This window comes from Delphinus delphis, chromosome 17 (assembly GCF_949987515.2).
Source record: "Delphinus delphis chromosome 17, mDelDel1.2, whole genome shotgun sequence".
In the NCBI taxonomy this organism is placed as follows: Eukaryota; Metazoa; Chordata; class Mammalia; order Artiodactyla; family Delphinidae; genus Delphinus; species Delphinus delphis.
Genome location: NC_082699.1, coordinates 59,012,801 through 59,040,010, shown reverse-complemented (window position 1 = coordinate 59,040,010; position 27,210 = coordinate 59,012,801). Strand labels below are relative to the sequence as shown.

Here is a 27,210-nt window from a genome sequence, read left to right as displayed (position 1 = left end):
GCCTGGCACATGGTGTTCAATAATTGTAACCTGTGTTACTGACTGGTTACCAATGATTTATTTCTGTCAATAATATACTTGTTTTAAATTAAATGCTAATCAGTAAGATACTAATTATCATTTTGTTGTTAGACTTATTTTTTCCCTCTGAGGACTTTCCATTATATTGTAGACTGTATTGCCCTTTAGTCTTCAGGCCATGGGCTTGTACTGAATAATAGACTACTATTAATAAATACTACGTGCCAAGCACTATTCAAAGCCCATTAATATATTACCAATCTCATATTGTAGGAATTATTATTAATCATTACTGTTACTGTGAACTTTTAAATTAATTACCTGTTCAATCATGTTACCTCTTTATCTTCATGGAAATATTAAAGGACAGAGTAATAGTAAGAGCTGACTAATCCATTAGAGATTATTTGGTGTATCCTTCTGGTTGAGAAAAATTAGGTAGTGCTGGAGACTGGGTTCTCTTTTTGTTCTCTGTTACCAAGCAGATTCTTCTTAGATACATGTTCCCATTGTTGCTTCCTCTGATTAATTAGATGCTCTGTTCAGGAACCATCTTGAGGTGTTGAGAATTTGTCAGAGGGTTCTGCTTTTAGGTATTCAGATAATTGAGGTCTTTATCTCTGTGTTTTATTGATACTTTTATCATCTGTGGCAGGAAATTATCTTACTATTAACAAAGGTTAACGGGATCACTTTATAATGATCTCAGGTTGAAGTGATGTTGTTTGTTTTGAGTGAAGGAACTCTTGGATGCCAGACCTTTAGGGACCCTTGACTTGAAGGTTGTGAGTGCTATACATAGACACTTTTTTTTTTTCTTTTTTTTTGCGGTACGCGGGCCTCTCACTGTTGTGGCCTCTCCCGTTGCGGAGCACAGGCTCCGGACGCACAGGCTCAGCGGCCATGGCTCACGGGCCCAGCTGCTCCGCGGCATGTGGGATCTTCCTGGACCGGGGCATGAACCCGTGTCCCCTGCATCGGCAGGCGGACTCTCAACCACTGCGCCACCAGGGAAGCCCTGGTTAGGCAAGTTTTATTTTTTCTTTGAAATAAAGGAAGTGTAAACTGTAAGATGGTATTTAAGCTTCTGTTTGTTTTCTTTTAGGTGGTATTAAAGATTATCAAACATTACCAAGAAGAAGGACAGGGAACTGAGGTGGTTCAAGGAGTGCTTTTGGGCCTTGTTGTTGAAGATCGGCTTGAAATTACCAACTGCTTTCCTTTCCCCCAGCACACTGAAGATGATGCTGACTTTGATGAAGGTAAGGGTACTCGTCTTACTGTGTCTTTGCAGTGCACACAAATGGTTATTAATCCAATGTTCACCATAACCTTTGATGTTCTGTTATTGGGAGTCTATCAGGGTAGCCTAGTTCTGAGTTTCTTGAAAAAAAATTATACAAATTCTCTGAAATGAAGATTTATTATAAAACACTTCATTAGTCTGGACTTTACTTATTTGGAATTTGTGATTCTCATAATTTGGATAGGAGCTGTGCTGAAGTTAACTTTCCCATTATGAAATCAGCTTGCCAAATACATTGTGAAGGACAGGGATTGTCATTGTGTCCAACACCCATTTCCTACTATAGCATTTGGCTTACTGTTTAAGAAAAGATGAGTTGAGCTATCTACTTCAGAAAGACGACACTCCTTAAGTATTTCAGGAGCATTTTATTTTTGTGCTACAGGTATAGTTGCTTTGTTAGCACAGGCTAATAGTAGTTAAAAGCTCATACCAAAGGCTAAGGTCAGTATCCTAAAGGATTAAAAAAAAAAACTAGTTGAAAATAATTTCTCACTTGTCTGAACTCTCAGAACGCATTTTGTACATACCTTTTTTTTTTTTTTTTTTTTTTTTTTTGGCGGTACACGGGCCTCTCACTGTTGTGGCCTCTCCCGTTGCGGAGCACGGGCTCTGGACGCGCAGGCCCAGCGGCCATGGCCCACGGGCCCAGCCGCTCCGCAGCATGTGGAATCCTCCCGGACCAGGGCACGAACCCACGTCCCCTGCATCGGCAGGCGGACTCCCAACCAGTGCGCCAGCAGGGAAGCCGGATACCTTTTTTTTTTAATGGCAGTTAAGACAAATAACATCTATCAGCTTAATTATCTTTAAGTGTACAATAGTGTTAACTTTATGCCACTTGTTGTGGAGCAGATATCTAGAACTTCCGTTTTGCAAAAACTGAAACTCCATATCCATTGACCAACTCCTCCCCTTTTTGCCCTCCCCAAACCTGTGGCAGCCACCGTTCTACTTTCTGTTTCTAAGAGGTTGACTGCTTTAGATACCACTTATAAGTGGAATTGTGCAGTATTTCTCTTTTTGTGACTGGCTTATTTTACTTAGCTTAAGGTCCTTAAAGCTCATTCATGTTGTAGCATACAGCAGGATTTCCTTCATTTTTAAGGCTGAATAATACTCCCTTGTATGTATATACTATACTTTCTTTTTCCATTCATTCATTGATGGATATTTAGATGGTTTTTTACCTCTTGGCTACTGTGAATAATGCTGCAAATGTCTCTTCAAGATCTTATTTTCAGTTCTCTTGGATATATAATCTTGTCAGAAGTGGGATTTGCTGGATCCTGTGATAATTCTATATGTAATTTTTTTTGTAGAACTTTCATAGTGTTTTCCACAGTGACTACACCAGTTGACATTCCCACCAACAGTGTGTGAGGGGTCCCTTTTCTCGATCTTCTTGCCAACACTTGTTATTTGTTGTCTTATTGATGATAGCCATTCTGACAGGTGTGAGGCGATCTTTCATTGTGGTTTTGATTTACATTTCCTTGATATTAGTGATGTTGAGCATCTCTTCATATGCTTGTTGGCCATTTTTATGTTTTCTTTAGAAGGAGAAATATCTATTCAAGTCCTTTGTTAATTTTTTAGGATTTTTTTTGGTTGTTGTTGCTCAGTTGAAGGAGTTCTTTATATATTCTGGATATTAACTCCTCGTATATATGGTTTATAGATGTTTTGTTCCTTTCACTCTTTTGTTTCCTTTGTTGCACAGAAGCTTTAATATAATTTGACTTATCTATTTTTGGTTTTGTTGCCTTTGCTTTTGGTGTAACATCTAAGAAACCATTGCCAAGACCAGTGTTATGAAGGTTCTTCCCTGTATTTTCTTCTAGGAATTTTATGCCAGTGCCATACTCCTTTGATTATTGTTGCTTTGTAATATGTTTTGGAATCAAGAAGTGTGAGGTCTCCAGCTTTGTTTTTCTTTCTCAAGATTATTTTGGCTATTTAGAGTCCTTTGGGATGCCATGTGAATTTTAGATGTTTTTTTCCTATTTCTGCAAAAAAAAAAATGCCATTGGGATTTTGATAGGGATTTCATTGAATCTGTAGATCACACTGGGTAGTATGGGCATTTTAACAACATTAAATCTTCTAGTCCATGAATACAGGCTGGATGTCTTTCCATTTATTTGTGTCGTCTTTACTTTCTTTCAGCAGTGTTTTGTAGTTTTCAGTATACAAGTGTTGTGCCGCATTGGTTGAGTTTGTTCCTAAGTATTTCATTCTTTTTGGTGCTATTATAAATGAGATTGTCTTTTAAATTTCTTTTTATCATTCATTTTCTATATAACGTTTAATTGATCAACTTTAACTTTGATAAAATGTTATCTCATTTGACTTCACATCCTCATAGTACCTTGAACATTTAATAACACAAAGTATATTCTTACTGAGGTTAATATAACCTTGATATTGCAGTTTGGTCTACACATCTTTTTTTCATTAAGATAATACTTCTAGAAACTAACCAAGGCTGTTTTATTCTAGGCACTTAAGTATTAGCATTATTAAAAAACTTCCGTGCAATATGCATTTTATTTTGTTTTATTTTAAACCAGTCAGGATCTCCTCGTTTCATTTGAACTACTGTAATATTAAATGTGTGTAATACTCACATAGGATTATGGTTGGGATTTCTCTTTAGACCATTTTGGCAGTATTAAGTTATCTCTATTCCCATATTCACCAACCTATCTGGAGATACTTAATTATAATTCAGTAATAACTATTTTAGATATGGAAGACAAGGGAGAAGACCAGGGATTGTTAGCACAATTTCTTTGATTTACAAGTTAGGAGCCTGAGAGGTTCATTTGAAGTGACTTACTCAGTTTCCTTGTTAGTGGCACAGTTGGGAGCAGAATCCATTCCTGAACAGTTTACATTGTCACGTGGCTTTCTCGGGTAATTAATTTTGTTTTATAAAATTTTCAATTTAGAATATTAGCAAGAAATAGCTGTTCAGTGCAAATATGGTAGATAAACAAAGCAAAATGTCTGACTAATTTTAGATCTTGATCATTGGAAGCTAATTTTTTTTTCCTGCTTTTTAAAAAAAAATTTTTTTATTAATCATCCATTTTATACACATCAGTGTATACATGTCAATCCCAATCTCCCAGTTCATCCCACCCCCATCCCCACCCCCTGCCGCTTTCCCCCCTTGTTGTCCATTTGTTTGTTCTCCACATCTGTGTCTCAATTTCTGCCCTGCAAACCAGTTCATCTGTACCATTTTTCTAGGTTCCACATATATGCGTTAATAAACGATACTTATTTTTCTCTTTCTGACTTAGTTCACTCTGTTTGATAGTCTCTAGATCCATCCACGTCTCTACAAATGACCCAGCTTCGTTCCTTTTTATGGCTGAGTAATATTCCATTGTGTATATGTACCACATCTTCTTTATCCATTCGTCTGTCGATGGGCATTTAGGTTGCTTCCATGACCTGGCTATTGTAAATAGTGCTGCAGTGAACATTGGGGTGCATGTGTCTTTTTGAATTACGGTTTTCTCTGGGTATATGCCCAGTAGTGGGATTGCTGGGTCATATGGTGATTCTATTTTTAGTTTTTTAAGGAACCTTCATACTGTTCTCCATGGAACCTGGCTTCTTTTATGGACTTGAGATAATTGGCCTTTGTACCTTTTCATTAACATGTGCTTTAAGAAGCTCATTAAAAAATGCTTTAATAACACTGAGATTAGAACAGACTTCAATTTAATGTTAAATAATAATAAAAAATTACAGGGCATTGTTCGCTGTGTATTATATGTGCATTTCCTATAATCATTTACTCTACATAGTTGAAGGTTTTATCAATCCCATTTTCCAGATTAGGAAACTGAGGCCAACTTGTCCAAAATCATTTAACTGGCAGTTGGTAGAATAGGGGTTGAGATCTTTGGGTCCCTGGTCCCAAATCCCATGATTTTTCCCACCTAAATGGTGTTGATTTTAGAAATTTAATGAAGTAGAAGCCAGTGATTAAAGGGTGTTGAGTGCAGAGCATCATTATTCTATATCTTAAATTTGTTTTTGGGAAAAAACAACTGAATTTGAATTCGATTTTCTTGGTTTGCCTTTGGAAGCTAGTAGGTTTTGCCATTTTTCTTATATATGTGAATAATCTAAGACAATGCTCTGTATTTCTTCATAGCCTCCTGTAGTAGTCTTAAATTTTAGGTTCTCTCACTTAATCCATTTATTTAAGTTTTTTCGATGTGAACCATTTTTTAAAGTCTTTATTGAATTTGTTACAATATTGCTTCTGTTTTACGTTTCGGTTTTTTGGTGGAGAGGCATGTGGGATCTTAGCTCTGCGACCAGGGATTGAACTTGCACCCACTGTATTGGAAGCCGAAGTCTTAACCTCTGGACCACCAGGGAAGTCCCCATTTATTTATCTTAATGGGCATTGGTATGCAGTCACCATTAGATGTTTATCAAACCTTGATAAAAGCTAAATTTTCCCATTGTAGTCCTGCATGTTGATTATTTTAAATCATGCTAAAGTAAAGGCCTTTTGTTTTGCTTACTGCTATTCTGGTACTATATGCTTGCTAAAACTAATATTTATTCAGGGAAAGATCTTTTCCTCTGCTTTTCACCCTATGGAAGTAAAAATCATCAAACATTAATAAGTTTAGTGATTATGTATTTCGAGTTGTGTTAGGTTGGGTTTTTTTGGTTTGTGTGTTTTTGTGCCTCGTGTAAAGTTGAGATTTCTAATCTGTGGTCCAAAAGAGAGATGTTTTAAATTAGGGCCTAGCAAATTATGATCTGTGGGCCTGCTTTTGCATATAAAGTTTTATTGAAACACTGTCATGCCCATTCACTTATGTATTTTCTGTGGCTGTGTTCCTTCTACAGTGGCTTAGTTGAGTAGTTGTGACAGAGACCGTATGGGCACCGAGCCTGAATTTTTTTTTTTTTTTTACTGTCTGGTTCTTTAAGAAAGTTTGACCACTTCTTTTTTATATATAATTTTTTCTTGTTATTTTCCTGCTCTGAAAAGTTAAAGGTAGTTCCTTCTTTCATCATAAATTGATGGCTTTTTGTTTGTTACTTATTTCTTCTAGATGTTGCCCTTGACATTGACTCTCATCCAGAATGTATTATGGGCACTGTAATGAAAATGCTGGTATTATCAGGTGTTTGTTTCTGTGGTGCACCTGGAAAGTATCAGAATGGTATTTACTTTAATTTTAATGCATTTTTCTTTTCAAAAAAATCCCACATATTATTGATGTATGTGGGAACTGTCTGTGGATAACAGGGAAGAAAGGCTTTCAATTAATGGTTGTAGACTTGTGACCAGGTGGTGTGGAAAGGTAGTGGTATGAGGCCTGAAAACCCGGGTGGAAATTTCAGCTCTATACTTAGGATCTGTGTGACGCCGAATAATTCACTTCTGAACCTATTTTTATCTGACTGACTAATGTTTTTCATCAAGCATGTATTAATTGCTTATATACTGAACATTGGGAACATAACTGAAGGATAATTTCCTTACGAGATTAACTTTCTGGGTAGTGCTACCATGGATGATGTTACAATAAGCTGATACAGAAAACGAGAAACAGTTGTGGCATGAAGTTTCTCTTGTTTTCTCCATGAATTCACATTTTTTTTTTTACATATGTGATAACTTCTCCTTTGAGTGGTTTAAATCTCGATAAACTTTTATGTTACAGAATTTACTTTCTAGAGAGATAATATGCTCATATTAGAGAATATATGGTTTTTTAAAAATTAAGTAGAAAAACTCATATTAAAATTCCCATTAGGGGGCACTATTATCAAGCTTAGGAGAACTGGAGACTCATTTGTTTTCTTAGACATGCAACCCGAGGCTTGCTAAAAAGGAAAAATATTTTCATCTGATAAGATTCAGATACTGTTTTATACAACTGAATTCCTTAAATATGTTATAAAGTGCAGTGAATTAAACACAGATCCAATAACTCACTGTCTTGTTTTTCAGCAGACTAAATCAATATAATATTGCAGGTGATACAAGAAGCTTACTTTATTCTGCATCAGAGCCAAATCCATAATTTTCATACTTGGAATAGACAATTTTTTAAATTTTGCTCTTTTTAAGTCCGTCACAAAGGATGATCCTTGGCCTTCAAATAAGTTTCTTTCAGAAATGAAGCATGAAGACTGTATTGTGCTATTAAAATGCAGTTAGGGGAATGAAGTGATGCCTAACTGAGACAGTATTGACGTGTGCAGCATGTGTAATTACTGAAGTAATTCCACACAGTGAAGTGATATGTACATGCACATAGCTCTTAACCTTTCTGTTTATTTTCAGGTACTTGAAAATTATTTTCTTAAACTCAAGTTTAGTGTTAGACCAGGAAACACTACTAGAGACTGTGTTATATGCTATCATTTATCATTAAGCTACCAACAGAAGAGCAGTAAGTAGTATCGTCTTAAACAGACTCTTCAAAGGCTAAAATAAGAATTGGCAAAAATGTAATTCAAATAAAATGTAATCACAGTAATTTTTCATGGCATAGGTGTTATTTTTCTATCACTGGGTTCGGAGAGAGTGGGTTTGTATAGTTATATTACTTGCAATACTTTCTACATAGGTAAGCTATATTTTACACTGGAGAAAGTCTCTGCTTAATTACTTGCTTCCTGAAGTCTCGCCTTCCTTCTCCTTAGTTTGCTTGCAGCCCACACTGAGTGCAAAACTGCTTTAACCCTAGCTGATGATCACTATTTCGGCTTTGTATTGCTTTGGAGTTCAGGGAAGGGTTGAGTCAGAATGGAGAAAGCTTTTCATGTTTTTTCAGACAGATGGGGACATTTTGTAAAAAGACATGATGTTTACTTAACTATTTTGTATTATCTTCCATCTGTATGAACAGTCATTGATCACTGTGGTCTGTTCGACAGATATCGTTTTTTAAAAAATACTGTTTTATTGCTTTTTCCCCCCCAAAGAGCTTTTCTTGGTGGAAATATTGGAAATATTATATATAGATAGTTTTGAAGTGTGTTTTGAAACTTACTGGAGAAGTAGGAGCATGTTTACTTTGTGATCTCAGATCATCAAGTGGAGGTATGATAATGTTTCAGATATCAGAAAAAAATTTCCTTTTCAGCTTTTATCCAGCAAATTGCATTGAGTAGGTGATGAAAAAAATTGCATTGGGTGGGTGGTGAAAAAGATACAGATATAAAATCCTAGTTACTGCTTTGAAAGATTTTAAGTGGGAGCGACAAGTGTGTAAATAAAGAATTGTGAAACAGAATTAATCTAAGTCTAGTGTGAGGAAGGGGAAAAATGATGGCAACACTCAGATATGAGCTACTAATTCCTTTTGGAGGATGACTTCACAGGGGAGGTACAGTTTGATTTTGTAGGTGGTTATTAGTTGCATTTTAAGTAATTTTTAAGGAAGTTATGTCTTGTGAGTTTGTTCCAATTATTCACATTTCTGGGCCCTCATGAATAACACAAGCATCTCTAGAATTTAATATATATTCATTTTGGCATCTTTATTGTTCAGAGCTAATTATGTTCCTTGATAATATCAGATTTTGTTGCTGATTTTGTATTAGGTGGAGAAGTTGTTTTTGACATCTAGGCTCTTTTGATACATAAAAAGATGCTTGACAATAATAATTGAGTGCCTTGTTTATGGAAACTCAGGACCCATGCTGCAGTTAGCTCTATTTAAAATATTTAATAAATATTTAAATAGGATACTTAATAAATTTTAAATATTTAATAACCTGTTTCATATATATTTCATTTTAAAAGAAACATTGTATATAGTCAGGTAACTAGAGAGAATCTGTACACTGAATTATGGCACAGTTCTCCAGGGTACTGATGTCTTTGTTGTTATTCATGGTAGTATTTTGAAAACGTTAAACCATTCACATTGAGTGATTTATCACTGAATATTCAGGGTAATGAACTTTAGATTATTGCTTACTTAAATTATTTTGCTCACTCAGAAAGCTATAGTTTGTGATTTGAAACTGACTTAAAAACCTTAACCTTACTTTATATGTTTAGTTTTTGGCTTATTAGGGTGATTAGAATATGAGAAGTAGAATCCAAATATAAAGCATCAGTCCTGATTATTTTTATGCCTTTTTTGTTCTCGGTTTGGGCGTCTCAAGATTTTAAATACAAGAGTAGGAACAAGGTCTGACTTCATTTTAAAAGCTTGAAAAATATTTTTGCTTTTATTGCATGTTTTAAAATTTAGGGTTTTTTCCCCTTTTTAAATGAGAAACTCCTGTGCATGGAAGGATATACTATTGAAAATGTGGTCAAGGTAAAAGGTTTTTCTGCTTTAAGAAATTAAAGTGCTTTACAGTGTACCCTCCCTCAGTCCCTAAAGCGTAAGTGCTATGGTTTGGAAAGAAGCCAAGTAAAACCTGTTCAAATTTTGTCCAGACTTAAAGTAATACTTTAAGATTTGAAAATTACAGGTGGATACAATACTTAAATAGTATTTAAAATTCCTAAGTTTCCCAAGTCTAAAAATGTAATCCTTAAATTACTATTCCCAGTGGTTTAAATTTTAATTAAATAAAAATTGCCTTACTTTTGAATCACAATGACATTAGGTATAGATATTTGAATTTATTACTAAACTTTAAGGTAATAACCATTAGAAATGAACTGTTTTGGCACTAATTAAAGTGTCAAAAAGCCACAGCTACAGTGTGTAATCAAAGACCTTTGCTATTTCTGTTTTTCCAAAAATTGTCCTACCCATCACAGTTCAAGCTTCCTGTCTTGCCCTGGAGAAGTGCTACCTGGCTTCACCCCCCCCAATTAAATACATTACCTGATCTGCAAGTTTTATAGATTGATAGATTACTTATAGTTAGATTTGACGTTTGGGTGCTAATACTGAGTTTTGCAAACTGCCTTTTAATATAGAGTGATATCTTAGTCATGCCAGTGAAGTGTTCTGTTTGTTTTGTTTTCATCTCTCTAGGTGAAATTTTCATAGCTCTTGAAACTTTTATCTGTTTGAGGTTACTCTTCAAGGCTTACCTATTATCAGTTTCAGACTGGTGTTTTCATACCTTTATCCCTTTTCAACATGAGGATTATTTGCTGCCCTTTTTTAAAATTGGTAATTTTTCCTCAGTACATTTTTGGTGCTTTCTGATACATTTGAGAACAAAGACAATATTTATTTTGACTTAAGTAACAATATGATGGCATAGGTTTATAATGCAGCCCTACATCTCCCCCCTTCTTCACCCCATACATCTTCACCCTTTGTTTTCTCTAATATGTAACTACAGACATTTTAATATACAGACAACCTTTCTTCCCTCCTTGATCAGTGAGAGGATCACAAAATTACTCCAGTGGTCTTTGCAGAAATTTATCTGTCTTGTTGCTGTTTTGTAGAATTGGAAAGGTGAGGACCTTGTGGACATGGGTTTTGGTGGCAGGCTATTAGTCCCACAAGCAGCAGCAGTGGTCAGAAGAGTCAGGCAGCAGAGTCCTAGTTAGGGAACTTTGGATTTGGGGCATGTGTCAGCGACCCCAGCAGGCAGCAAAGGCAGCAGTCACTCCACAAATAACAGTTGTCCTCACGCTCCTGTAGCTTCCAGGCTCCTCTGTTCTCACTTTACCTTCTCCTGTTCTTTTCTTTCTTTATTCCATTGTTACTCATTCATCAAGTCAGTATTTCAGCGGGAACTATGTGCCAGGCATTTCCACTGGCCATTTCGTGCCTGTATCTGCTAAGGATATTTCCTGAAGTGTTCGTTGAAGAACTTAGCTGTTCTAAAAAATGTGTTTGACTTGAAGCACGGGGAGATTTGTTAGCACATTACGTTAGTGAAACCAGATTATGGCATAAAGTGAAGATTATGTTGCTGTTCAGGTGCAAGTGTCTAGAAAAACTTTTGTGTAGTTGGAGAATGACTTGGGTTTATAAAGATGTGTCTGCAAGCCTACACATCTCCAGGTTTGGGATTCAGAGTGATTCCATTATTTTGTAACTTAATTTGTTTCCTAAAGATTTGTAAACTCATCATGTTTTTCATTTTCATATTAGAAATATTTTATTTTTATTTTTGATCTCACTTGGTAGGGACTCCCAAAATTTTAGACGAAAATTTCTTTGTCAGTAATTTAATCTATAATCAAATGTACTCAGTTTTAAGAGTCTATTAGCAAGACTTTTTTGGTGAGGTGAATTATTTCTTCATTTCTTCTTTTCCTCCTCATAACACTCTTATCACCACTCCTACCTTGAAAACACAGATAAAGCAAAACATTAAAAAGATTCATTACTGGAAGAGAGTGAAGGGTTGTATGAAGAGTGGTGATATAACACCTTTATGGGTATTAGCCATTTTCTCTGGTGAATGAATGAGGAATGGGATGGTATAGACATACTGTGAAACGTTACGTATTGTGAAATGTTAAAATCACGGTAAGCATGTCTGGGTTACTTCCCTGCTCCTTTAGGAGATGTTTGACATGATTAACCGTGAGAATGATGTATTGCTATAAGCCAGATTTGTATTTCGTTTTTGTCTCCTCATCCTATGGGCAGCCTGATAAAAAATAAGTAGTAGCCAATTCCATATATATGGAAATGGTGTGTGTACACATTTACCATTATAGCTGTTAGTTGAGGAAAAATTTTAAATCATTTTTACACAGCTCTTGCAAACTTTCTGAAAGGCATAAAAGGAAGGGAATTTAGACTGAGTTCTGGTAAAGTTCTGGTTTATTACTGATTGTAAGCATTTGTCTCTAGCCTCAATTTTCACATTTGCAGAGTGGATCACAGTAGGAACTTTTGTGATTCTTTTTGCACGTGGGAAACTGAAGCCCAGAGAGGCCCAAGTTTAAAATGAGTGGCTAATCCAGAACTAGAAATTCCAACGTGCCCATCTAATATGTAATTCACACAATTTAGGAGGGTTGTCAGTAATGCCAGTATTTTGTTGAAAGCACTGTGAGTGCTATAGATGCATGCAGTTGTGACTTGTAGGCATGAATGTATTTACTTAAAAGTGACTTCTTGGTGTTATCATTTACTCTCAGCACAGCTGGAATCAAATGTTTGTTGAATTTAACACTAGATTCAGAAAGTTTCTTAAGTTTCTGCCTGTATACTAGGTATTAAATTAAAATGAAGGGCAATTCTGACCTTTAGGTCAACAGAAAATTAGTGGTAGTTGAATATATACAGTCACCTCCAGCACTCTAAGATCATTTCAATGCTGAAAGAATGGAGAAGCTAATTGAAAGTATAAATTGGTCTGGGTGGGTTAAGGGAGGAAAAACACATTCTCATTAAATGCTGTTGAATGCAGTTACAAACAATAGGTTGAATAGATGGTTTAATTTGACTTAGGAGATCAGCCTCTGACTGATGACACAGGAAGACTTTCTAGAATACATTGCTTTGCAGATGACTTAAACAGACAATACTGATAAAGCTTGTCATGTGAATTTCCTTCTTTACTGAGTACACAGTATGCTTAAGTGATATGTTGTGCAATGCTTCCAATCTGCTGTGACTGCCATCTGCGCAAGCAGAGTGAGAGAGAAGAGAACATGGAAAGGAAATGGATCAGTTAGTAAGTTGTAAGGAATCTGTGTGAACACTGGGTGCCACTCATGAAGCACGAAGCAGTGAGTGATTTTCCTTTGTCACCAGTACACCCAGCTGTCTGTAAACTGGAGGCTTGCGATACATTCAGCTCTCAACTTCCCCTTTTGGATGTTGTGGTACCTGTGCTTGAGACCAACTAGAAAATCCAGGGATGGTAACCATGATCATGCCAGCCTTATTTTTCTCTATTATTTTTTTAATATAAAATCTTTTTGCTGCTTCAGTGTTTGACACCATTGTTGAGGTAGATTTAATAATGCTAGCTAGCATTTTTATGTTGCATAAATGGAATCTTTTTGGAAACAAATTATGCCATACAACAAGTTTCCTGAGAAACAATTAAGTACTTTAAAAAGGGTCAGTAAGACCTATAGATGGGAAAATTGCTTCAAAATCTTACAAGTTGTAACCAACAGGGGACCAACCATATGAATGATGGAGAAGTTGTGTATGGGTAAGAGGAGTTGACTGGCAGAATCTATCCTGTATACCTTTGTCAGTGAGTAAATCTCTTATTTGGCTTTGAGGCTTATAACTTGTAAAACAGTTCTTTGTGTGTGCATATGGTTACCTTTTTGATGTAAACATATGAGCTCTTATGAAACTGTTAATCATGAGTCATCTGGTACCTCCTTAGGAATTAACATAACCTTATATAGATGACTAATAATACAAAGCCACTGTGGTTTCTGTGGTTTTACCAACCATGGCTCTAGTTCTAAAACATTTAAAATGAGACTTGCTCCCTCTTTAAAAATTTTTTTGGACAAAGAGATGTCTTATCAGAAAACTGCAGTAACTTAAGCAGATCCATAACTGGAGGGAATTAATAACAGAAAGTTTTTGTTGACACCAGGAAGTAGATTAAATAGTGCAATTGTGGTAATGAGTACCGTATATGATAAGCTTGAGCCACCTGGGTTTTATTAGGCTGCTTGATACTTTGATCACAATATTATTTCAAGGCTTGTCTATTTAAATTGCTAAGGTTTCTTGTCATCTTTGTGATTTAGACCATAATTTCTTTCACTGCAAAGAGATTTTTTTAAAAGAAAGGCTCTGGCCAAGCTGAGATTCTGGGGAGGTGCAAGTTCAACAGCTAAGCGAACCTTAGAACGAGAAAACCTTTTAAACAAAATTAAAAGCTTGAAAGTGCAGCAGTTGAGTATCAAGTTCATCCGACCTTGCTTCTCTTTAGTTTTTTGCTTGGATCATAATTACACTTTTGTTTATCCTGTGGTAGTGGAGCACTATAATGCTGTTTGGTGTAATTCAATTAATTATTGTTTGATATAAATACATCCATTTAAATATATATTTCATGTCTTGAGAATGTAGTAACTAACTGCTATCGGTTTCCCTTCAGCTGGTATTAAATGGTTTTGATGAGCATCTTTGAGAATTTATGGAAAGATTTTTAACTACTTCGCCCATAATGAATGAATTATACTAATCACAGAATTTAATTTGTTTGATAAATTGTCTTGCTTTGTCTTTGAACTTGAAATTTTAAACTTTAGCTAGCCTATTAATATAGATCAATGAAATTTTTAGTCATCAAAATCAACAGACTTTCCTTCCACTAATTTTAGAAATAGTCTTTCACAGGTATTTAATAGTATCTTTGTTGTATAGTTAAGCAAATGTTTCGGCTTAGGAAAATAAATATTCATTTGGACTAGTAAATGGAGGACAGGGAAGATTTAATAACTTAAGATATTGTTGTCCTTAGCATGATAGTAATAATAATCATTATTAAAAGCGCTCTCTTGAAAATTTACATGTAAAATGCTTTGTACATTTATTGATGTGCTGATTAATTTTCACTGTCTTGATCCCCCCCCCGCCCCGTCTTGATTTTTGAGTACTTTTACAATTATTGTAGTTTGGCTTGAAGTTTCCATGTCCCAGTGTAACTTTTAAGCCTGGTGAAGGGCACTTAAAAATGTAATGGACTTCTTTTAATATACCTGATTTGCCCTTGGTACTGAAAGACGTATGGAAGTGATAATCAACAGCCTTTTTGTTTTCCCTGATAAGACAAAGGAGAAGAGTGTTAAAAATAGGAAGAGATTTGAGCATTGGAAAGATTGCTTACCAAGAGTTTGTAGCTTTCTGTTTTTAGAAAGTAGGGTAGTACTTTTAAGTTTTAGAGGTTTGTGACTCATTGAGGAAAGGTGAACTCATACAAAATGAAGAGGCATAGATTTAGGAACAAGCATGTGATACAAACATGGGAAAGTGAGGTCTGTCACTTACAGCAAAGACTTAGTTTGGGGAAATGGTCTGAAATTATGATAGATAGGGTCAGATTATGGAAGGCAGAATGCTTGAAAAAGAGGCTTAGACTTGAAATGTTGTGTGTCATTCTGGGTTCCCCAGCAGAGGTGTAAGGGTATAAAATCAATATTTTTTTTGTCTAGAGGCAGGAAAAACAGATGGATAATGAAAGTTTGAATGAAATGTGAGCAGTAGCATTAAGAATGAAAAGGTGAATACTAGAGAGACGGAAGAAATTGTAAAAGGTTGAGCTCAAGGTTATACACATATTTTGAGGGCTTGACTTCATGTATCAAATAGCTTTAATATCTGACATATTCTAGGAGAATTAAATCCTGTTTGTCATCCCTTTTCCTCTTGAATAATTTGTAAACAGCACCCATTCTGTGATAATGGTATGTGTGACAGAGCAGGTGGGTACAGTAAATGTAAGCTGTTGATAACCAGCAGGGCAATACGAGCTTTACTAAAATATTAAATATTTAAGATTTTTCAATTAAGGGAGCTTTCGGGGCCATTTTGAAAAGTACGTGCATTGTTTGGAATAGTCAATATGGTATAGATGTGGATTGATATTTTTAGGGCTGTCTTAAGGAGAGAGGATTGATCTTTATTATAAAGCTCCAAAGGGCAGAACTAAGATCTTCTAAAAATAGAAATAAAGAGTAAAGTAGATTTACTTCACTCTTCCAACAGCACTGTCCATTCATGGGATGGAATTCTTTAGACAGTTGTGTCCTGTCTTGAGAATAGTTTTTACAAGTTGGTGGATTCATTCATTCATTTAAAAGATATTTACTGAGTGCCAGCTACCGCAGGAACTTTGGCAGATGTTGAGGGATAACATAATGAACACGTTGAGGAGAGAGACGTAAGACAGTTAACCAGATAAAATAATTACAAATTGTGTTATGTAGTGTGGAAGAAATAAACAGATGATTTAGTGGGTGGTGCCCCACCTTAAATGGGTCCCTTCAGAGTCCCTGATACTGAAGTGTGAAGGCCCTCCTTGAGGTGGGAATGAGCTTGCCATTGTTTAGCAACTTTTAGAAATCTAGGCCGTCTGAATAAATCCTTCTGAGTTAGAAATAAGGGGCTGTGTCATTCAGAGCCTTATAGGAATTTAGGTTTTGTTTGTAAGCAGCAAGAGGCCACTGAACTGAAGGGTTTTAAGTTAAATGGTTGAGTTAATGACTATCATGTTCTTTATAATTCTGTGACTTAATCTAAGACTTATTTTTCTTCTTGGTCGTGTATTTGAAATATTCATGAAAACTCAGCTTGGTGATTGAATGCATTGGTGATAGTGTTTATTCCAAGAAAGTTTATCTGTGGCTACTAGATAACTTTTGTAAACAAATTTGTCTGAAGTTTTTATTTTTTATTAACTTTTTTATTTTGGAAAAATTTGGGGTGTACTGAAAAGTTGCAAAGATAGTTCAGAGTTTTCCTATAGCCCTCAGCCCGGTTTCCTCTAATGTTATCATCTTACATTCCTGTGGTACATAAGTGTAACTAAGAAACCAACTTTGGCACATTACTGTTAACTAAACTCCAGACTTTATCCAGATTTCACCAGTTTTTCCATTAATGTCCTTTGCTTTTCTGGGATCCAGTCCAGGATACCACATCACATTGCTTTTAGTTGTTGTGTCCCCCTAGTCCCCTCTGGTCTGTGGCCATTTCTGTCTTTCCTTGTTTTTCATGATATGGGTAATTTTGAGGAGTACTGATTAAGTGTTTTGTAGAATGTCCCTCAGTTTGAGTTTGTCAGATATTTTTTCATGATTAGACTGGAGTTTTGAAGGGTAAACCCACAACGGTGAGTGCTCTTCTTATTACATCCTGTTGGAGGGTAGAATGTTATCCACATGACATCACTAGTGATGCTAAGTTTGGTCACATGGGTAAGGTGGTGTCTGATATCCTTTTTGAATCATCACTCTGTCTTGGAAGTCTTTATAATTTACGGAAACCTTAGGACATTGATGTTTTGGCTGAAAAATTAGAGTTTCTCTCTTGGAAGAAACAACTTTTCTCCTTATACTGTCTATTCCTAATAGTTTAATAGCTAAACAACATGGGTAGAGTTATGTATTATGTGCCTTAATATGTAACTTTTCACAGTTTAGATGAACTTTTTTTTTTACTTTTATGCTATACCATCTTAGACATACTATTGGGTATCTAAATTCATTCAGGCCAGTTGGGATCTGTCTCTGACAGAATATGAATTAGATGTTGGAGAACATTCATTGTAGCTCATCAGCACTTCAATATCAAGAATATTTGATGCAGAAATTATCATTTCCCATGTGTGATCCTACGCAGTGTTATTGGCAGTAGTTTGTATCCACTGCAAAATGCCTTTTGTACAAAGGAACTCGCCAGACTTTTACATTTGGTGTGAATACAACTTTGCCCACTGACATAGCATATACTACCACTGTGAGAGCTACACAGTGTTATACAGTCTATGAAATTGTTTGAGAGGTGAAGAAAAAAGGCTTGAAATAATTAAAAACCAGCCTTAAATAGCTTGTGTTTTCTTTGGGATGTTTGAAACATTTCAGCTTTTAAACTACAAATTTTGAGTTTTCCAGTTAAGAAAATAAGAAAGGATGTACAGCCATCCCTTGGTATCCACGGGGGATTGGTGCTAGGGCCTCCACAGTGAATACCAAAATCCACGCATGCTCAAGTTTTTTATCTTATATATTCTTATTTTGGAACCTTCTGGAATTTTTTCCCCCTTCCCTGAATACTGTCAATTTGTAGTTGATCGAATCCACAGGTGTGGAACACGGGGGATATGGAAGCTGCCTGTATTCAAATTTTAGGGACATTCCTTTGATTTCCGTTTTATGCAGTTCTTAAACTTTTGATTATTGACTCCAAGTATCTCTTCATATTTGTTGACTAACCTTATTACTCTTCTTTGTATGGGGAAAAAAGCAATTGTACATCAAGATTTTACTATTATTAGTAAAATAGGTATTTTCCCTAGCTATTAGTAGGAAGAAATTGTCTTTTTTCTCTTTTTAACTGGGAAAGATCACTAAAAAGTAAAAATCTTGAAAGTTAGCCATGGGGAGGCAGTAATCTTTGAATGTTGTCATCATCATCACCATCATCATTAATTATTGTATTGGTAATGATAACATTACAACCTCAGTTGTAATGGCTAACATTTATTGATCCCTTATCAAGTGCCAAAAATTGTGTTGAGCATTTGGTATGCATTAAATATAATCCCTATGGCTACTTTATGAAGTAAGTACTGTACTATTCCCAGGCAAATACTTGGTTATATACAAATGGCTTGTATAGGAAATGATTTCAGAAGAGGAAGTCACTTCAGCACTAGGTTGGAACTAGTGGAATTTGCACTAGATCTTGAAGATGTGTGGTTCCTGCTTCTCTCTCTGACATATCCTTCGACATTACCCTCAATTTTCCCCCTAATATGCCAGCTGTGCTAAACTACTTGTTTTCTGCCCAAACCAAGATCTGTCTTGTTCCTGGTTAGTGGATTATTCTGTTCTCTTAATTTGAAATAATTTTAGATTTACAGAAATTGCAGAGGTTTCCCTTACTGTTAACATCTTATATAACCATAACATCTTACATAACTGTGGTGTTGTCAAAACTAAGAATTGGGACCATTAACTAAAGTACAGATTTTATCTAGATTTCTCCAGTTTTCCTACTTATGTTCTTTTTCTGTTCCAAGGTTCAATGCAGGATACCATGTTGTATTTAGTTGTCATGTTTCTTTAGTCTCCTGCAATCTGTGCCTTTTCCTTGTTTTTCCTGACCTTAACATTTTGAAAAGTACTAGTATCCGGTCTTTTGTCCACTGTCTGTCAGTTTGGGTTCGTCTGATGCTTTCTCGTGGTTAGATTGAGGTTGTAGAATTTGGGGAAGAATACAAAAGAAGTGCGTTTCTCATCACATCATATCAGGGGGTACATCATCTCAACATGTTTTAGTACTGGTGATACTAACCTTGGCCGCTCAGTTTAGGGGGTGACTGCCAGGTTTCTCCACTGAATATTTACTATTTTTCCCTAGAAGTGAGTTACTACTCAAGAGGAGGGGAGTTAAGTTCCATCTCCTGGTGGGACAAGTAGCAAAGAATTTTTGGAGGTAAGTGAAAAACACCCCAGTAATTAATAAATATTATGAGGACTATCAGGATTAATCTTAATTATCTTTTTCAGTTATTCACTTTTATTAGACTGGATGTTTATTGAGCTCAGGAACTAAGACTGATGTATTGTTTCCCTTGTATGTAGAACAGTGGCACATGGTAAATGCTCAATAAAATATTTGTTGAATGGCTAGAACCAAAAAAAGGAGATTGTAAATTGCACACAAAGCTAAATTAGTTAAACTTGATCCTTTAGGTAGCAGAATAGTATTAACAGTGTTTGAATAATGTGACAAAAAATTTTACTGTTTTAGTTTCCTTTGTTTTAATTTTGTTTGTGATTGAAGAATACATTCTTCCCTAATTTTAACATATATAGAAAAAGTATTTTTTTTCCTTAGCTTTGAAGGAGAACTGATTAGAATAAAGAAATTTAACAAAATAAATTTAGGCCAGAAGTCTTATTATATGATAGCTGGTTGAATGTTTTGAGCATGCTCTATATTTAGAAGGGTGGATTTAACTTGGGAAAGCATATAATTTCTAAGTAAATTAGCAGTGATAGAAAAATCCCATCCCATTTCTCAAAAAAGGTGTTTAAAAGTTACAAATGTTATGTTTAGCCTAGCTTTTGCAATATAAATGGACTCTCTGAACACCAAGCATGCTAAATTTAACTTCCATATTGGATGCCGGTTTTACTTATGGATGCTTCTGGCTTCCCTTCAAACTGTATAAATCTTTTTTTTTTTTTAAAGAGTGTCGGTTGATCCACTAAAAACAGGAACAATAAACCATACTTGCATTTGACCATTGGTGTTTTTGCTAAGTAGTGACTAAGAAGTGAAGAGGAGTTTTGTTTAAGATGTTGAAGACTTCAGGAGATTGAAATGGGTTGATCAATTGGATAATCTTTTGTTTCAGCTGCAGTTGCCACCATCCCACTAAGGATGAGTTTTGTTACCTGCTTTTTTCCCTAGATGGTTAAGCAGTCTTGCTCCAATGCCAGATTATCGTTGAGACTGTTAAAATACTGTCTTCTATTTCATTCTTTCCATTTAAAAAAAACTACACTCTCATTTGCCATTGATCTTAAGGGCCCTTGCCATTCGAAGAGAATAATCAGAGCACCTATGTGTTCATTTAAATAAACTGTTAAGGAAAAAGTTTGTTGAGCTTAGAGGAGTCAAATGTCAAGTGTTCTATTGATGACGAAAATTGTTGGGAAATTGAATTATGAAATGGATGGAAATGTAAGCAAATGTTATCAAATCAATTTTAGTTAATAAAATGGGACCTATAACTCAGTGAGTTTTGGCATACACACGCAAATAAATGTATATATGTCTGTGTGTAAAATTTATATGTATAAATTCCTAACAGCCCCACTGCTGTCCCTTGTTAAGATGAGCCATTGATATTAACAGTGTCTTGCATCTCAGTAGAAAAAAATCATAAACAATGAAATTTAGGGGTTGGCAGCATTAAAGAATTGGCGTTCACATGACAGATTAGGATTTCTAAGAATGGGGAAAGAGGTTGATTGCGGGGAGAGGTTTTAAAATAGAGGCTGTTACATGACCAAGGTACTGATAGACAGATGCGGAGTATGGTAAAAGTCCTTTAGCTTCACTTTCCTCATCTGTAAAATGGAGACAGTCGATACCTACAACATAGATTTATATTAGTTTTGATCATTTTGTTCAAGAGTTTGACCTTTGTACCATTGACAGTGGGCAACTATGAAAGCTTTTTGTATTATGACAGTTCAGATCTGTTTTAAGACCATTCTGAGCACTGGTGGTGGGAATGAGAGAAGGGGTAGATACGAGAGATTTGATGACTTCTGAGTAAAGGAGTGATTTGCATTAATGAGCGACAGCTAACTTGACTTGTAGACTAGACTTAATATGATGATCTAGAAAATTGCAGCTTAAATTCTGTTTTGAATTAAATGTGTGAGAAATGTATAGGTTTACTTTTTTGAATAATCAGCCATGTCAAATTTATTTTATATCACATTGATCAACTTGTTAAAAGCTAAAGGTAAAAATTACTGCAGTTATAATTATTTTGCATGTGGAACAATAGCTACCTAATAGCCAAGCCATGATAATAGCTCTCTAGTGTAATGGTCCAGGGGTAGGCTCTTGCTGTGTTTGAATGTGATCTGATCTGTACCATGATGATACCATCTACCTGTAGGGTTGTTCTGGGGATTAAGTAAGAATGCATGTAAAACATTAAAACAGTACGTGACTCACGGTAAACACTTAATGAGTGTTAGGTATTGTTATTTTTCACAAAAGCATAACTTTGGGTACATTTGGGGTAAAATTTTGAGTTCATTATAACTTGGAGGCATATGAAATATGTAGGGTCTGCCTTCTACTGGAGCATAATTTAACTTAATCAGTTGAGATTATGTTTATCACATTTCAAGATCAAGCCTTATTGAGTAGTCTAATTTGCATTGTATAATTCAAACTAATCAGGGCAAGTTGAAATTTAGAAGATTTTTAAACAGTGTGACATGTAATAGGAACAAATAAAGGTTTAGGCCCTGAGGGAAGAAACATAAACCTTTAGTACTAATTCAGTGTGAGAAGGACAGGCTCAGCTAGAGGCTCCTGGTAAAGTGGGTAAAAAAATGTTGTAACATAATGCAGAGGGAGCCTCACCTCTTGGTAGTGGCTTTGAGCAATAGGGAAAGTGGTTGGAGTACAGACTCAGAGGGCTGTGGTCATCCTAATTCCATTTTAATTCACAAGCTCACTGGTGGAGTGAACTCCGCTTTGTTCCCAGTCTGTAGCAGAACAGAGGAGGAAAGTGAGCAAATTTGCCAGCCTTTGGGTTGGTGAAGGCAACAATAGGTCTTCAGTGTCCATATGTATGCAAATAGGCATGCATTTAAAAAAAAAAAAAAGGCTTTTCTAAAATCCTAAAACTCTATCCTTTTTAAATTTTTTCTTTTAAAAAAATTTCATCCGGGCCCAGTATTTCCTTAGGGGTGATCTGGAACCCCTTGGAAAAGCCACAGTGAGACTATTATGTCTGTGCCCTTATTGTAATGATCGTATTGTAATACAGGCAGGCTTGGTGTCCTAGCCTTTTTTATTTGACTGCATGTACTGCCTTAACTGTTTTCATTTTATTTTGTTTTCTTAAAAAACTTTTTTTTTTGGTTTTTGTGCTTTTCATTCTGTTTTTGGAGCAAGGGTGTTCTGCCTTACATATTTTGTAGTCAGATTTACACTTCATCAATTTTACCCTCAAATTATTTTGATTTTTTTTTCTCAAGGAGACTAAGCATGATACAAGGATTAAATATATGAGTATGTAGTGGAAACTCAATATCATGCTAACAGCACCTCCCCCCTCACCCGTATTGTAAGTATTCTGAAGCCCTAGTCATTGAACCCTGTATTTTAGGCAGAAATAACAAATTATTTCAGAAACAATTTGTGTAGTGCTTTGGGATCTGATTCTTGATGTAGTCATGAAATATGCTTATCTTTTATCAAGCCTTAATTATTATTCATGATTATTAATTATAGGGCTAGAAAAATTTGAGTAGTATGAGGAAAAATCTTATTTCCAAGTATTTTGGGGGATTTTCCAAGTATTTAGGGATACTTTGAAAGTATGCTATTTGAAAAATTTTTCAGTTTATTCATATATCCTTATATGTATATATACTCCATGGTTTCCTATTTCATTCAGTGGGTTACTATATGTTACTGTCACTTTATTTTGTTGTTCATTTTATCCTATTTGATCAGTGGGTTATCATTCAAGGTGGCTGTGTCCTTCAGCAATGTCTCCATCAATTAGTTGAGCATTTTATTGCTTTGTGGCATAATATGATGTTCCAGGCTCATTTTGTACTTTCCCTGTCACAGCTCTGGAATCAGTCATTTCTCAAAGGATCCCCATATCCTCGTAGACAAGAATGGTATCTAGGAGAGAGAACTGGGCATTGAGCGTACTCATTGCTATTGGAGTATAGCAGTGGGCCTTTTGAGGCTGACAGATCTAGGGAATGTATGTATTTAAGTACACAAATAACACACAGAAAACACATTCACATCTGTACTTCTTTATTTATCTGTATTGAAAACCATGAGTTCACACTGAAATGGCCAACTCCAGTGTACTGCAACAGTTTATTTTAGGTTTCTCCCTTTCCATATTTATAACTCCCTTCTCTGACAGTGAACACACTGGCCTTTGCTATTCTTAATATGTTTACTTATTTGGTTAATTTCTTCCTCATGTAACTCAGCTGTCTCTGCTGTCACACCTTTTCCCATGCCTATGTCCTCCTTACCTTGCTCAGGCTCTGACTCCACCTTCCATCCCCTTCTCCCATGTGACCTTCTTCACCCCACTTGGGCTCTGATACCCTATGCCAGACCACCTGTCCCTCGGTTGCCCTGCATTCCTCACCCTGCTTAGATGCTGACCCTCTTTGCTTTGCTCCCTGCGCCCCCAACTTTACTGAGTCTCTGACTCCCCATGTCACCTACTGCCTTGTGAGGCCGCCTTTCTTACTCTGTTTAGTATTGGACAACCCGCTCACCTGCTTGGGCTCTGACACTCTGCTCTGGACTGTTGCATCTCCGCCCTGCCCCCGGCCCCCCCCCCCCCCCACGCCCAGGCTATGAACTTTTTAAATTAATTACCTGTGCACAGTAAGGCACAAGAATTTAGGAGGTTGCCCCTAGTTTTTCTTTCTTTTTTTTTTGACCCTAGTTTTTAAGACCTTTGCATTAGATGGGATTTTCTTATTGCTGTTTTGTTTTTAAAGACAGTATGGGCATGGATATGGGATAAATAGAGGATGCATGAAGAGAAACTTTTGTTTTCTTATTCCCTGTTACTGTGTTGCAATACCCCTTCATGAGTCAGTTTTAGCTCATGCTTCCTTCTTTGAAGGGTTAAACTATTAGCATCACATAGTATTTCTATCTGATCTGAACATGATTTAGTTTTAGGGGAACTTTTAAGGAGAGGTGGTAGAACTACTTCTCAAGAATAATTTATATATAGGTCAAAGATTTCAACAAAACAAAAAAATGAAATCATGAAAGAACTAAAAGAAAATGTAAGTGAATTATTTAATATTCATTCTTAGATTAGGTAAGACCTTTCTGTGTATGTTACAGAACCCAGAAGGCATAAAATGAATGGTTGATAATTCAGAGAATAAAAATACAAACATATATGGCAAAGCGAAAGAAAGTATTTGCAATTCAGCACTGACAAAAGGCTAATTTCTTAATTATATAAAAATTGTTTTTACAAATCGAATGGGGGGAGAAAAGAAAACAAACAGACCACTAGAAAAAGTGGACCAAAGGTGCCAGGCAGTTCATAGGAAAAGATAAACAAATCAACCTTTCATAATGAAAGAAATGCAATTTAAAGTGTTTAAGAAAATACTAGTTTTCACCCTTCAGATTTGGAAAGATTAAAAAATTTTATAGCACACTGCACTGAATTTGATAGACACCGTGTAGGGAAGCAGATACACTCATATATTACCGACGAGAGTTTAACCTGGCACAAACTGTATGAAGAGAAGTTTGGCGGTATCAAAAATGGAAATGTTTGCTCACAGTTCTTTACCTTGCAGTTTCACTTACAGGAATTTGATTTGCACATCTCCTTACCACGTATGTGAAGTGATGTATGTACAAAGATATTTATTACAGGATGTTTAATATCAAAAGATTGAAATAACTTAATGCCTGCCAGTAAGGGAATGATTAAAATACGGTGCATCCATTCAGTGGGATGCCACACGTTTGTACAAAAATATGAAAAGCTTTATGAGCAAGTGTGGAGAACCCCTCAGATATATTTTTAAGGGAGTACGTTTTTCGGTTGTTTGTTTTTTGAGCGTGCTACTATTTTGTTGAAAATATGTGAATTTATGTATCTTTATGTGTAACAGACGTGTATATGCTAAGACTCCCTCTTTAAGGATACATCTATAAACCAGAAAGCGTGGTGATGTCAGAGGGCATAGGAGTGAGAGGGAGACCTACGTTTCAACTCATTAAGCATATTATTATGAAGAGTGTTTGTAAATAAACATCTCAGTGCCACTATATAAGATGAATATACAGTGAGGGTAGCAGGAAACGGATTTCTTTTTTGAAAGACAGATAATATTTTCCTGAGTCTTCCTTAATTGTGGTGTGGAATCCTGTCTTGATTCTTAGTCATTTATTACGCCAATACATTCTCTAAATGTTTGCCTAAGTTCCACTTAGGTTTGATTTTAAGGCAGTACTTACTTTTAGTAGAAGATAATAAGCAAGGTGGTCTTTTCTGTAAACCAAAATTTAATTGGCCTTTACTGCATTGATGATTTTTTTTTGTATAATCGAGGTCCTGAAAAAATGCATAGTTTATATGTTTGTAAATCTAACAGTCTTTTCAAGTGCACTGAGAATTTGCCATTAAGAGGATTCTTGGGTGAGTTTTATAAAGGGAGTGGTTCTTTCCTCTAGTTTCTTTCAGTTTGTTTCATATTATTCACGTCATGGTAAACTTTTATTGGATTTTGAGAGCCTTTCAGAGTGCTTGCAGAATTATGTGTATATCCTTCTATGCTTATCCCTGTAGTCTATTAGATTTAGTTCAGTCCAGTAAGTAAAGAGGGTTGTGCCACAGTGGGATGCTAGGGAGTATTTCTTAGGAGGTTGTTAATGTAGAACACAAGACCTTATCTGCCAGTGTAAAAAAGTGAGCATTGGGAAGAGGCAATTTCATATTTGTGATTTCACTAGCTATGAGAAGAACCTCTGTTCCAAGAGGAATAATATAAAAAGTAATTTTGTCTAATCTACCAAACCTTAAAATTGAAAATAGGGACTTTGTACATCCCCCTCCTCATTTTTTTTTAAATAGAAGGGCATTTCTTTTGTAGGCTTTAAAAAATTTATTTCTTTTTAATAGAGGTTCCTATGGTGGTGTTTTGAAACAAAATTAAAATGACTGAAGAGTACATATAGAGTGACAGGCAAGAATTGCAAGATTATTTAATACATGTTAAACAACCAAAACAAAGAACACTTGAGTACATTATTTGGAGTATCCTTGGGGCTTTATAAGCGCACCCCCCCCCCCAATGCTAGGTTTGTAGGGGGTGGGGGAGTGATGGTCAAACCCAAAAGGTGGGATTTGGTCTTGAACTGGAGTCTGCTCTTAGCACTGTTAGCAGCATTTTTTTCAAAGTGTAGTATGTATGTGTATCATGGATGCAGTTTACAAATGGGTTGTTATTTATAAATGGAAAATGAAGATTTTTCTTGCATTTCTTAATAGTTTAAGCAGTGTTTGCTGTCATTAGGAGCTGCCATCAGGCTTAGTAATGGAATAAACTGTGTTTGCACTAAGGCTGTTTATTAAATGCACCTTTGATCTAAGAACACTAGGAAATAATGTTTACCTGAACAGTGAGCATTGGGGTTGAGTGCATTCTCAGAGATACAACACTGTCACTAATTTTGGTGAAAATTCTATGGATTAGCCATGATACCTGTTCATATTGCTCTCACATTTTTTTTGATTGTCAGAGCCTTTCATATGTTGAGTATAATGGCCTTCTTCTTAGTCACTTGCTTAATTTAGCACATATACCTAAAGCATTTTCTACCTGTGTTTTAAATTTTCTCTTTATTTAAAATGAATACACAGAGCAGAACTAATCTTTGAATGTTTGCTGTATCAGTTGTATTAGACATTTTTCTTTTACACGCTGAGAATGATAAGCAAAG

The 27,210-nt window shown here is 35.6% G+C and overlaps 1 protein-coding gene across 2 annotated transcripts in view; it reads left to right on the top strand.

The window, feature by feature from the left end:
• Positions 1–27,210, top strand: part of EIF3H (eukaryotic translation initiation factor 3 subunit H) — an 87,109-nt gene that overhangs the window by 19,049 nt on the left and 40,850 nt on the right. For both annotated transcript variants that reach the window (XM_059995086.1, XM_059995084.1), the window contains exon 2: positions 1,127–1,283. In XM_059995086.1, the coding sequence (XP_059851069.1) occupies positions 1,127–1,283 (157 nt within the window). The remainder of the gene's footprint in view (positions 1–1,126; positions 1,284–27,210) is intronic.